The 12,500-nt window shown below is 46.0% G+C and overlaps 1 protein-coding gene across 10 annotated transcripts in view; it reads right to left on the bottom strand.

The window, feature by feature from the left end:
- The window catches only part of LOC135105173 (cytoplasmic polyadenylation element-binding protein 2-like), a 121,373-nt gene that overhangs the window by 40,204 nt on the left and 68,669 nt on the right, over nt 1-12,500 (bottom strand). For 5 of the 10 annotated variants that reach the window (XM_064013239.1, XM_064013244.1, XM_064013241.1 and 2 more), the window contains exon 2: nt 11,511-11,549. The exons of 4 other annotated variants lie outside the window; for them this stretch is intronic. In XM_064013239.1, the coding sequence (XP_063869309.1) occupies nt 11,511-11,549 (39 nt within the window). The remainder of the gene's footprint in view (nt 1-11,510; nt 11,550-12,500) is intronic. One more of the 10 variants, XM_064013240.1, reaches the window with a different exon arrangement.

Genomic DNA, 12,500 nt, shown 5'->3' with positions numbered 1-12,500 from the left:
CAACACAACACAACACAACACAACACAACTCAATACGACAAATGACAACACAATTCATCTAACTAGCGGCAGAAGGTCTGGGAGGGCGAGTGGGTGGGTACTCCTGACAACACGCCACCTACTGCAACACAGAGAAGGACAGGGAGGTGGAAGGACACTAATGACACACAGCAAGCAAGGGAAGGGGAAGTAATCTTAGAGGCAAAGGATAAAATATTGTACTATAAAATAAGTAATATGATTAAAAATGGGGGATATGAGAAGGGACGTGTGTGACTGGAAGAGAGAGAGAGAGAGAGAGAGAGAGAGAGAGAGAGAGAGAGAGAGAGAGAGAGAGAGAGAGAGAGAGAGAGAGAGAGAGAGAGAGAGAGAGAGAGAGAGAGAGGGGTTCCATCTTATTTCAGAAGGGGATGAAACAAATAGGAAGAAAGGAAGCACCGGAAAAGATTCCTGGCATAGGCACAAGAGAGAGAGAGAGAGAGAGAGAGAGAGAGAGAGAGAGAGAGAGAGAGAGAGAGAGAGAGAGAGAGAGAGAATGTGGGGGGAGGCGGTCTACCTATCACCAAGAACGGGGCGCCATTTGAACAGCCGGGCCAGTGAACAGAGAGAGAGAGAGAGAGAGAGAGAGAGAGAGAGAGAGAGAGAGAGAGAGAGAGAGAGAGAGAGAGAGAGAGAGAGAGTTAAAAGGATGGAGAAAGGGTGAAAAACACGGAAAATCAAGAGAAAAAGGTATCGTGGAGAGAGAGAGAGAGAGAGAGAGAGAGAGAGAGAGAGAGAGAGAGAGAGAGAGAGAGAGAGAGAGAGAGAGAGAGAGAGAGAGAGAGAGAGAGAGAGAGAGACGGTAGAAAAGACGAGAACTGAGAACCCGTACACCTCTTCACTGCTGCACGAGAGAGAGAGAGAGAGAGAGAGAGAGAGAGAGAGAGAGAGAGAGAGAGAGAGAGAGAGAGAGAGAGAGAGAGAGAGAGAAAGGAGCAAGAGCATGTGCAGTGAAAGAAAAACCTCTCTCTCTCTCTCTCTCTCTCTCTCTCAGCCACCCTACATATACTGCACTAATACACAGCACTTGCTTAGGCTTTCCTTCTCTTTACCCCCTCCTCGCCTACCCTACCTCAAACTCCCTCTCTTCCCCTCCCTGCCCGCCCCCCTCCTCCCGCCCGCCCTCCGCAACTCACCATAACTCGGGCGAACTGTGTCACTGGGCCTCACATCCTACGTTTGGCACCTCAGCACCTCTCTACCGGCCTCCCTCTCCCCCTCTCCCTTGCTAGCTCCCTCACTGCCTCCCTTCCGCCCGCTCTCCTCTCCTATCCTCTCTTCACCCCGCGCGCCCAGCTGAGAGAGAGAGAGAGAGAGAGAGAGAGAGAGAGAGAGAGAGAGAGAGAGAGAGAGAGAGAGAGAGCCTACAGGGAGGTTTCACTATGTAAAGCTTCTATACTGATAATTTGTAGAAAAGACGCGGTGAAAAATACTCTACAGTTGTGAAGTGACGTCGAGTGTGTGTGTGTGTGTGTGTGTGTGTGTGTGTGTGTGTGTTTATGTGTGTGTGTGTGCGCAAGTCGCTGCCGCTGCCGCCCAGGGCCTCCCTCAGCAGTGCAGCTTTAAGGGGCAGGGTGGCGGAGGGTCGGGGAGAGCGCCGGGCAGGTGGCGGTGGTGGTGAGGGCGGCAAGGGCAGGGTGGTGAGGGCTTACGGCACGTCAATAGGTTGTAGTATGGGCGCCTTCCTTATCCTCGCTGGGCTACTAGGCTACCCACGCCACGTCTGCCCCACGCCTGCCCCACACACGCTACCGCTGCTGACACACTGACCTCTCCTCTCCTCTCCTCCACTCTGCCAGGGACCATATTCTGAAACATTTGCGCCGAGCCTCCACTACTTTCAAAAGGTTCTGGTTAAAGTTACACTGGTTTTTAAGGGTGTTTTTATGGCATTAGAGACAGATTAACAAGCTTTCTATGTTATTAACAGGAAAAACAGTCTTGATAACCCGGCTAATCATATCGGTGACCTTTGAAAACAGTCGTGGTGAGAGAGCAAGGTGTTTCAGAATACGAGGTCCGGTCTGCTCTCCTCAGCTCGCCACCGTTTTGTGACTCCGATAGAAATGCGTCATATGTATTCCGCTCGCCCTTCTGCTGCTTTGCCTCCCCTATTTTCCGGCCCTGCCACGTATACAGCACGGGAGAGACCGTGATGCTGTGGTGTTCCGATGTTCCCTCCCCTACACGCCTCACTACTGCCGCCACTTCACTAGGCTTGTGTTAGAGGGAGGGAGGACAAACGAACACACCGCTGCCTCATGCCTTCCTCCCGTCACCAACATTCTGGTTTATTGACACCTACTCACACCTACACACGCCAGCTCTCTCTCTCTCTCTCTCTCTCTCTCTCTCTCTCTCTCTCTCTCTCTCTCTCTCTCTCTCTCTCTCTCTCTCTCTCTCGCTACCAAGGTATGGGTAGCAACAGCAATAATCCGTCTGTCAGTACACCAAGATGAAAGTGGCCATGTTGTTTGGTGATAATGATGATGATGATGATGATGATGATGATGATGATGATGATGATGATGATGATGAACAGCACCAGCAACAACAACACCAAAAAGAACAATAACCTAATTATATCACTACTACTATTGCTACTTTAAAAATCACGGGAGTAAAATTGCTGTGGAAGTCTACGGTGAGGTCGTGCCGCGTTTCACTGTCTAATAATAATAATAATAATAATAATAATAATAATAATAATAATAATAATAATAATAATAATAATAATAATAATAATAATAATAATAACAGTAGTAGTAGTAGTAGTAGTAGTAGTAGTAGTAGTAGTAGTAGTAGTAGTAGTAGTAGTAGTAGTAGTAGTAGTAGTAGTAGCCCAAATTAACACCCCACAACACAAATCCCACCTTTATCATTCCTCATACCCCTCCAATACACCCACTCCCTCCTCCCCCCACACCTACACCCCACCCCCTCACTATTCACTCCAACCCTGCACTGCCCTCCCCAATACCCACGCATGTGACACCCGCAGGAGACGCAGCAAGGAGCAGGTGTGGGGTTGAAGGGGTGGTGGTGGTGGTGGTGGTGGTGGTGGTGGTGGTGGTGGTGTGTGCGTGACTGTGAGGTTGAAAGCTATGAACGTTTTTTGGTACACACGCTATGGTTTGATGTCTGTGTGTGTGTGTGTGTGTGTGTGTGTGTGTGTGTGTGTGTGTGTGTGTGTGTGTGTGTGTGTGTGTGTGTGTGTGTGTGTGTGTGTGTGTGTAAGCGAGGAAAAAGTATACATGAACTAAAAAAATACATGATTCAGGAAGTTTTCATATTCTCTCTCTCTCTCTCTCTCTCTCTCTCTCTCTCTCTCTCTCTCTCTCTCTCTCTCTCTCTCTCTCTCTCATAAAATACTAAAAAGAAACACTTCGATCAAAATAAATTAATATTTCAAACATGCATATCAATAACCCATCCATCCTTCCTCCCCTTTACCTCTCCCCCTTCCCCTCTTCCCCTACCCATCCCCCAATCTGGCCCCCGCTTACCTACCCACTATAACCCTCTCCACCACCCCCTTCCTTCCTCCTTTCCACCAATCCCCTCCTCTCCCCCACCTCATCATCCCCTTCCTTTCCCTACCTACCGTCACACCCCCTCCATTACCTTACCCCCTCCCCATTCCTTCCCTAGGGCTATTTTTCAAAAACATCAATTAGTAACACCATTCATTCAGTATTAACTTTTGAATTAGCACACTGTGGGGGGAGGAGGGAGGGAATGGGGAGAAAGGGAAGGAGGGGGAGAAGGAAAAAACTGTCTGATTAGAAGTGGTATGTTAGCGGTAATGAAAAGAAGAAGAAGAAGAAGAAGAAGAAGAAGAAGAAGAAGAAGAAGAAGAAGAAGAAGAAGAAGAAGAAGAAGAAATCGACAGATAAGTAACGAAAACACATCCACTGATATGAAAGATAAAGAAGAAGAAGAAGAAGAAGAAGAAGAAGAAGAAGAAGAAGAAGAAGAAGAAGAAGAAGAAGAAGAAGAAGAAGAAGAAGAAGAAGAAGAAGAAGAAGAAGAAGAAGAAGAAGAAGAAGAAGAAGAAGAAGAAGAAGAAAATCGACAGATAAGTAACGAAAACACATCCACTGATATGAAAGATAAAGAAGAAGAAGAAGAAGAAGAAGAAGAAGAAGAAGAAGAAGAAGAAGAGAGGGTAGACAAAAGACAATACATCCACAAATATAACATAAAATAAGACCAAGAAGAAACACAGAGGAGAGAAGAGACACGATAAGGACAAGGACAAACATATACAAATACAAAACAACCAGACGAGCGAAAGACCAACCAAGCCCAAGACAATCCAAAACACCAAGAATAATAGAGAAGACAAGAAAAAAATATATATACTTGAAAATAAGGCAACCATACGAGTGAAAGGCCAAACTAAGACAACACAAAACAATAAAGGTAGAAGATACGCCGAGACAACACACACACACACACACACACACACACACACACACTAACTAATACGCCAGTGTAATACCACCACCACAACTCTCCCTGTAATCTGAGAGGTCCACCACCACGTTGACGGTGCATCGAGACAAGCGACTCGAGACTTCACTTAAAACCGGCCGTCCAACACCCCCGTCAAGCGTGCGTCTCGTTGCTATTTTTGGCGCTTTGTTCAACCCCATTTTTCTCCACCCCAGGGGCACGGAAGGTGGGAAGGCGGGTGTCGTGGGTTCAGCAGCCTTCTCTCTGGCCCCGCACAGCCTCAGGGACCCAGCTCGGCCTTGCCCTTGGCGTGGAGAGACCGATGGAGATGATTATTCTAGCGAGGATGTGAGTCTTCACCATGACTGCAATGTTGCCACGTCTCAGGAGCCATCCCCCCTTCCCCCTCCTGTTCCTCATCCTCCTCCGAGCCACCCCGAACTTTCTCCCTCCTCCTCCTCCTCCTCCTGGTCTTTCTCCCTTCCCCGCCGTTGCTCCAATCCTCCTCCTCCTCCTCCTCCTCCTCCTCCGCTCCGCCATGCTTTTATTCATTTCCTCGCATTAGCCAATAAGAGGAGTATGACAACGTACGCATGCACAAACGAGAGAGAGAGAGAGAGAGAGAGAGAGAGAGAGAGAGAGAGAGAGAGAGAGAGAGAGAGAGAGAGAGAGAGAGAGAGAGAGAGAGAGTTGTCCCTGCAGCAGCCAGCCAGCCAGCCAGCCAGGGAGCCAGCGAGGCGAGGCGAGGCAAGGCGAGGTGAGAGGCAGGCTAAGGCAAGAAGTGGTTGGTTGCTGTCCAGTTTAAATTAAATACTGGACTGCTGAGAGAAAAAGAAAGAAAAAAAAAAAAAAAAAGACTTGCTGCTTTACTCTCCTCTCTCTCTCTCTCTCTCTCTCTCTCTCTCTCTCTCTCTCTCTCTCTCTCTCTCTCTCTGTTAGTTACAAAAAATCTATGGTTGCAGAGAGAGAGAGAGAGAGAGAGAGAGAGAGAGAGAGAGAGAGAGAGAGAGAGAGAGAGAGAGAGAGAGAGAGAGAGAGCAGCACGAAACTAGTAAAGCAGAACAAAAATATGACAGCACAGCACTTCACCACCACCACCACCACTACCACCACCACCACCACCAACACTGTCGCCATCCTTCACACACCACCACCACCACCACCACCACCACCATACACCTACACTGCACACTGACCCATATCCCCAAACACATTAGATTCTCCTAAGAACTAATTTCAAAGGCCAGAGATGATCAGCGCCGGGTTCTTGTGAATGTTTTTCCTGGTGATGGTGCAGTGGTTTGTTGAACTATCGCTAGAATCAAGAACACACTTATGAAAACACTAATATTGGTGGTGGCCCAGTTATCGGAAGAAGTAAGCACTCTTGAAAAGCTTAATTAATGTTGATGGTGCATTGTGGTGCGTCCAACTATCACCAGAATCGAAAATATTTTATACAACTCTCGCTGAAATCAAGGGAACATTCTTGAAAATCCTTATATTGATGATCCAGAATTGTTTATTGAACTGTCTATAGAATCAAGCACTGTTCATTAAAATCCTTAACATTTACGGTACAGAATCTTTTATCCAACTCTCACTAAAAAGATATTCAATTAGACAATCTCGAAAACCCTAATATTGCTGGTGCAGATTCACTGTTTAACTACACGTAACGATCACCAAGCAAACAGTCTTCAAAACCATAATATTAGTGGCACAGAATCCTTTGCCCAACCACCGCGAGAACCAGGCAAACACTCTTGAAAACCCTAATACTGGCGCTGCAGATTCGTTATTTAATTATCGCTACCCTCAAGCACTCTTCAAGACCATAATATTAGTGGCACAGAATCCTTTGCCCAACCACCGCGAGAACCAGGCAAACACTCTTTAAAACCCTAATATTGATGGCGCATAAGGGTTTGTCCACGTATCACTACAATCAATTTATTTATTTATTTTTTTTTTTTTTGGACAATTCTCTTTTGGGAACCAACATCTTCAGTGGACCTCTCTCTCTCTCTCTCTCTCTCTCTCTCTCTCTCTCTCTCTCTCTCTCTCTCTCTCTCTCTCTCTCTCTCTAATATCTTTTCTTGCCCTTTGCCTGAAACCCTCTTACATGGAAAATTTTGTTGTTGTTGTTGTTGTTGTAGTTGTTGTTTATTTTCCAGGGGGTGTTTGTTAGTTTGTTTCCCTCAGCTGCGTGACGTGCTTTTCTTACGGGTTATTGGTGTGTTCAGAAAATATATGACTTGTGTGTTTGAGAAGCATCTGACTGTGAAAACCGTACACACTTTAATACTGATAATCATGTTAATGTGTGTGGGTTATTGACTTTTTTAAAACGTGTTATATTTTACTTGTGTTTTTGTGGTCGATAGAAATTCTGACTTACCACTATTACTACAAGGGCAACTAGAACTATCACTCTCATCACCATCATCACCACAACGACCATTTTCCTTTGATGTTTGTTAAGAATTGCGCCGTGGAGGTATTTTATGAGAGAGAGAGAGAGAGAGAGAGAGAGAGAGAGAGAGAGAGAGAGAGAGAGAGAGAGAGAGAGAGAGAACCATGGATGGATGTATATAATTAATGAGGAGAGCAGGAAGCGAGCAAGAGGTCATTAGGCAAGTTTTAATTACCTTAGTGTCTAATTACCTGGTGTTCCCAAGCTCCTGCTGAGAGAGAGAGAGAGAGAGAGAGAGAGAGAGAGAGAGAGAGAGAGAGAGAGAGAGAGAGAGAGAGAGAGAGAGAGAGAGAGAGAGAAAATTTATTCAACTAAGAGGATTAACAAAATCGCTCGCGGTGGTGGTAGTAGTAGTAGTAGTACTAGTAGTAGTAGTAGTAGTAGTAGTAGTAGTAGTAGTAGTAGTAGTAGTAGTAGTAGAAACATCACTGGTAGTAGTAGTAGTTGTAGTAGTAACAGTAAAAGTAGTAGTAGTAGTATATCGTCATCATCATTAGCATCAGCAGCATCAGCATCAGCAGCAGCATCAGCATCAGCAGCAGCAGCAGCAGTGCAATCAAGTGTAACACACCGGCCGCCGCAGTGCACCATTTTCCAGTAACTTTTGAGAATATTACGTTACATAAACGGACTCAAAAACAGACAGCCAGCCAATCAGAAAGCCGTGCCAGGAAGTGAGTGGCGCGTGATTGGCTGGCGGGGCCTGACACCGAGGCGCCCCAGCAGTGACGTCACGCGCTCAGCTGACAAAAGTAAACAAAACACATGACTGCAGCTGACGCCGACGACAGCGCGACGCGACGCCCTGGAGGCACGCGGGGAGGGAAGACAATTGTATACAAAAAGAAGGAAAAAAATACAATAAAAGGTTAAAATATATGAATGTGAATGTAGATTATGGTGACAATTATGGTGATGATGACACGGTGTGGTGGTGATTGGTGATGATCGTGTTGCTGTCTATTGTGAAGAGGCGAGGGGAATAATATATATGAAAATACGTCTAAAAATATATAAATACGAATGTACATTAATTAAGGGTAAGAATTAAAGGTGGTGATGATGGTGATGGTGATGGTGGTGGTGGTGACTGTGGTGAGAATAGTGTTTATTTTGGCTTATTCTTGAAAAAAAAATAATAATAAATAAATAAATAAATAACGTTTTGGTTAGGTTAGGTTATTCTTAAGACATAATGAAAAATAATTACTTTCCTGCTATATTCATTACTATTATCATCAATATTTTTCGTTTCATCTATTATCATTATTATTATTATTATTATTATTATTAGTAGTAGTAGTAGTAGTAGTAGTAGTAGTAGTAGTAGTAGTAGTATCATCACCAAAACATCATTATGCGCATCACTCGTTCTTGTCCCTGTGGTGATGACTACAGTGGTGGTGATAAAACAGTGCTGATGGTGATGCTGCTGGTAGTGGTGGAGATGATAACAATAAATGGTGATGAGGCGCTGAAGATGGTGATGGTGGCAGTGACAATGGTAGTGTTAGTAATGATGATGGTGAGTTTATGGTCGTGGTGGTGGTGATAGTGGTGGTGACAGTGGTGATGATAGTGGTGATAACAGTAGTGAAGATGGAAATACTGGTAGTAATGTTGATGAAACGAGGCCTATGGTAATGATGGTGGTGGTGAATTCAGGATAAGGGGAACAGACCGAGAGAGAGAGAGAGAGAGAGAGAGAGAGAGAGAGAGAGAGAGAGAGAGAGAGAGAGAGAGAGAGAGAGAGAGAGAGAGAGAGAGAGAGTGTCTTCCCCCACTCACAGTCTCCTCCACTCGCTATCTCCACTAGTCTCCCTCCACTTCTCCACTCCCCCTCCACTTCCCAAGCCCCCAACCAATCCCCCACCACTCCACTTCATTCTCTCCACACTCCACATTTTCTGCATAATCTTAATTCTGCTCTAAGACTCTCTCTCTTCTCTCTCTCTCTCTCTCTCTCTCTCTCTCTCTCTCTCTCTCTCTCTCTCTCTCTCTCTCTCTCTCTCTCTCTCTCTCTCTCACCTTTCACCTGTCCCTGACTCGACAAGGTAACCTATATGTGTGTGTGTGTGTGTGTGTGTGTGTGTGTGTGTGTGTGTGTGTGTGTGTGTGTGTGTGTGTGTGTGTGTGTGTGTGTGTGTGTGTGTGTTCGTGGTGGCGAAAGTGACAGAATTACTGGTGACATTACTATTACTTTTACTGTGGTGGTAGTAGTAGTAGTAGTAGTAGTAGTAGTAGTAGTAGTAGTAGTAGTAGTAGTAGTAGTAGTAGTAGTAGTAGTAGTAGTAGTAGTAGTAGTGGACACGAGAAACTGAAGAAGAAGAAGAAGAAGAAGAGCAAGAAGAAGAAGAAGAAGAAGAAGAAGAAGAAGAAGAAGAAGAAGAAGAAGAAGAAGAAGAAGAAGAAGAAGAAGAAGAAGAAGAAGAAGAAGAAGAAGAAGAAGAAGAAGAAGAAGAAGAAGAAGAAGAAGAAGAAGAAGAAGAAGAAGAAGAAGAAGAAGAAGAAAAAGAAGAAAATCGATCGATCTACGTACATGACACAACAAACGAGAACAAGAAGATAATGGGGAAAAATATAATGAAGAAGAATATGAAAGATGAGACGGGCATGGAGGAGGAGGAGGAGGAGGAGGAGGAGGAGGAGGAGGAGGAGGAGGAGGAGGAGGAGGAGGAGGAGGAGGAGATTGGAGAGAATGATAAACGATGACAAGACAAGCAACCTCACTTCCCTCTAGGACGGAGAGAGAGAGAGAGAGAGAGAGAGAGAGAGAGAGAGAGAGAGAGAGAGAGAGAGAGAGAGAGAGAGAGAGAGAGAGAGAGAGAGAGAGAGAGAGAGAGAGAGAGAGAGAGGCAAGGAAGCGAAGATAAGAGAGGGAAAGAGGCAGTGAGCAGGGAAGGAAAGGGAAGAGTATGGAGGAGGAGGAGGAGGAGGAGGAGGAGGAGGAGGAGGAGGAGGAGGAGGAGGAAAGAGGGAGCGCAAGTTTTGGAGGAACAGAGCGAGGGAGCGAGGGATGGAGCTCAGAGAGAGAGAGAGAGAGAGAGAGAGAGAGAGAGAGAGAGAGAGAGAGAGAGAGAGAGAGAGAGAGAGAGAGAGAGAGAATGTGGCTCACCTTAAAGCAGATGACGCAACCCTCCACAACACATCGACCATGCCGCCTCCTCCTCCTCCTCCTCCTCTTCCCTCTCATAAATTTTCTTCTTCCTCCTCCTCCTCCTCCTCCTCCTCCTCCTCCTCCTCCTCCTCCTCCTCCTCCTTTTCATAACTTATCTGCTTCTCTTCAATCATTCCATCTTTCCGCCTTCTTCTTCTTCTTCTTCTCTCATTTCTTCCTCTATCTCTTTCTTCTCCTCCTTTTCCCTTTTCTTCCCTCGTTGCTTCTCCTAATCCTCCTCCTCCTACTACCACCACCACCACCACCACCACCATTACTACAACTACTACCACAAAGCCAACAACAATAACAGTACCAACATTAATGGCAACAACAACATGACCCAATAATAATAATAATAAGAAGAAGAATAACAAGACGAAAACAAGGATATTAAATAGAGATCATTAGTTTAAAAGTCTTAAGGTTGACAGCTTGTGACTTAAGATGAGCAGGGGTGAATCTGTATAGTGAGAGATGACTGGGGTGCAGGCTGTGATGAAACTGACTCTCGGGGTGTGACTGGTGTGAGGACATTGGTGAAAGTGGCAAGGGTGAATCTGGGGTGAAGCTGAGTCCTTGGGGATGATTGGGGTGAAGGCGAGGGGGAGCCGGTGGAGTCCTAAGTGCGTCGCGCTGCCCCGGGAGTTAGCGGGAGGAATTAAGGGGGTGACAGGAAGACTGAGGAAGGAGGATGCTGCGACAGGGGGAAGAGGGAGGAGGAGGATGTCCGGAGGGGAAGAGACGAGGAGATGGATGTGGGATTGACGGCAGGAGGAGGAGGAGGAGGAGGAGGAGGAGGAGGAGGAGGAGGAGGGAGATGATGGTAATTCACTGCCTATAAGTGCCAAATGAAGTGAAGTAGTGCCAGAAAATTACAGACACACACACACACACACACACACACACACACACACACACAGTGCGATTCCCACCATGGTGCGAGCCATCAATCAATAGTCCCTTCTAGATTTGACTTCTAGATTTGACTTACCTTTAGGATTAATGTCAAGTATTTCCCCACCCCTAATGTACATTTTCAGTTTGTTGACTGCCTAAAGAATAAACCGTTTATTATTATTATTATTATTATTATTATTATTATTACACACACACACACACACACACACACACACACACACACACACACAGTCCAGGAAGGTTATCTACTTGTGTTCTGCAGCCTTCGCATCTCAGCTTTCCCCAACTAGCCTGGCCCTCTTAACCTTCCCTTCTAAACCTGTCAGCCTCCTGTGTGACGCCTCTCAGTCCTGCCCAGACCAGGAGCTGATGAGGGCAGGCAGAGATGTCGCGTGCTACCTATAATGATCACACACACACACACACACACACATACACACACACAAATTTGCTACACACCTCGTAGTTTATCTCATCATACATGCGCCAACTCACCTGAAAAGAAAATAAAGATAATAATTAGTATCAACAATAACAACATTTCTCTCTCTCTCTCTCTCTCTCTCTCTCTCTCTCTCTCTCTCTCTCTCTCTCTCTCTCTCTCTCTCTCTCTCTCTCTCTCTCTCTCTCTCTCTCTCCTGGCATCCTGTAAACACTCCAGTGGTGGTGTAAACAAACCACTCAGCAAGCATAACACCGGTGTACACAGAGCCACGTGGGTTGCGTCAACAAAAACACACCCACTGACAATGCATAATATCCCACGCCTATATTGTTAAACACTTCACCACCACCACTACCACCCACCCACCCATCCATCCACCCACTCACCCAGCCACCCATCCATCCACCCACTCACCCAGCCAGCCAGTCACTCAACCATATATCCAGTCAGCCAGTCAGTTTAACGCCCTCCCACCACTCACTAAAGACTGTTATCTATAGATCAGTCTGTGGAAGTGAGGGAAGAATGAGTCTGTCTGTCTGTCTGTCTGCCTGCCTCTGCCTGTCTGTGTCTGTATGTGGTTCTTTGTCTGTCTGTCGGTTTGTCTGATTGCCTCTCTGTTTGTCTGTTTGTCTATCTCTGCATATTAGATAGAATAAATCTTAATGCTTGTTTATATTTGATCAGTCGCCACATTTCAGCGTAACAAAGCCACACTCATCAATAATCGTAACAGTACATCTAAACACCACAACCAACACATGCTCACCTATACCATATCAAATAAAACAGTGAACATATCTCAGTACCACCATCATCACCACCACCACCACCACCACCACTGTCCCCTCCCCACTGGTACTTACCCTGCCCACCACAGTGTACCCATGCCCACAAAAAACACTATCCCGTGTACCCAGCGATACCTCCACTGCCTCCACCCCTCCTCCTCCTCCTCCTCCACCTCCTCCTCCTCCTCCCACCCATAGAGTACTAAGCCAACC

This window comes from Scylla paramamosain, chromosome 11, assembly GCF_035594125.1.
Source record: "Scylla paramamosain isolate STU-SP2022 chromosome 11, ASM3559412v1, whole genome shotgun sequence".
Lineage (NCBI taxonomy): Eukaryota > Metazoa > Arthropoda > Malacostraca > Decapoda > Portunidae > Scylla > Scylla paramamosain.
This window is presented reverse-complemented; position numbering and strand designations above follow the sequence as displayed.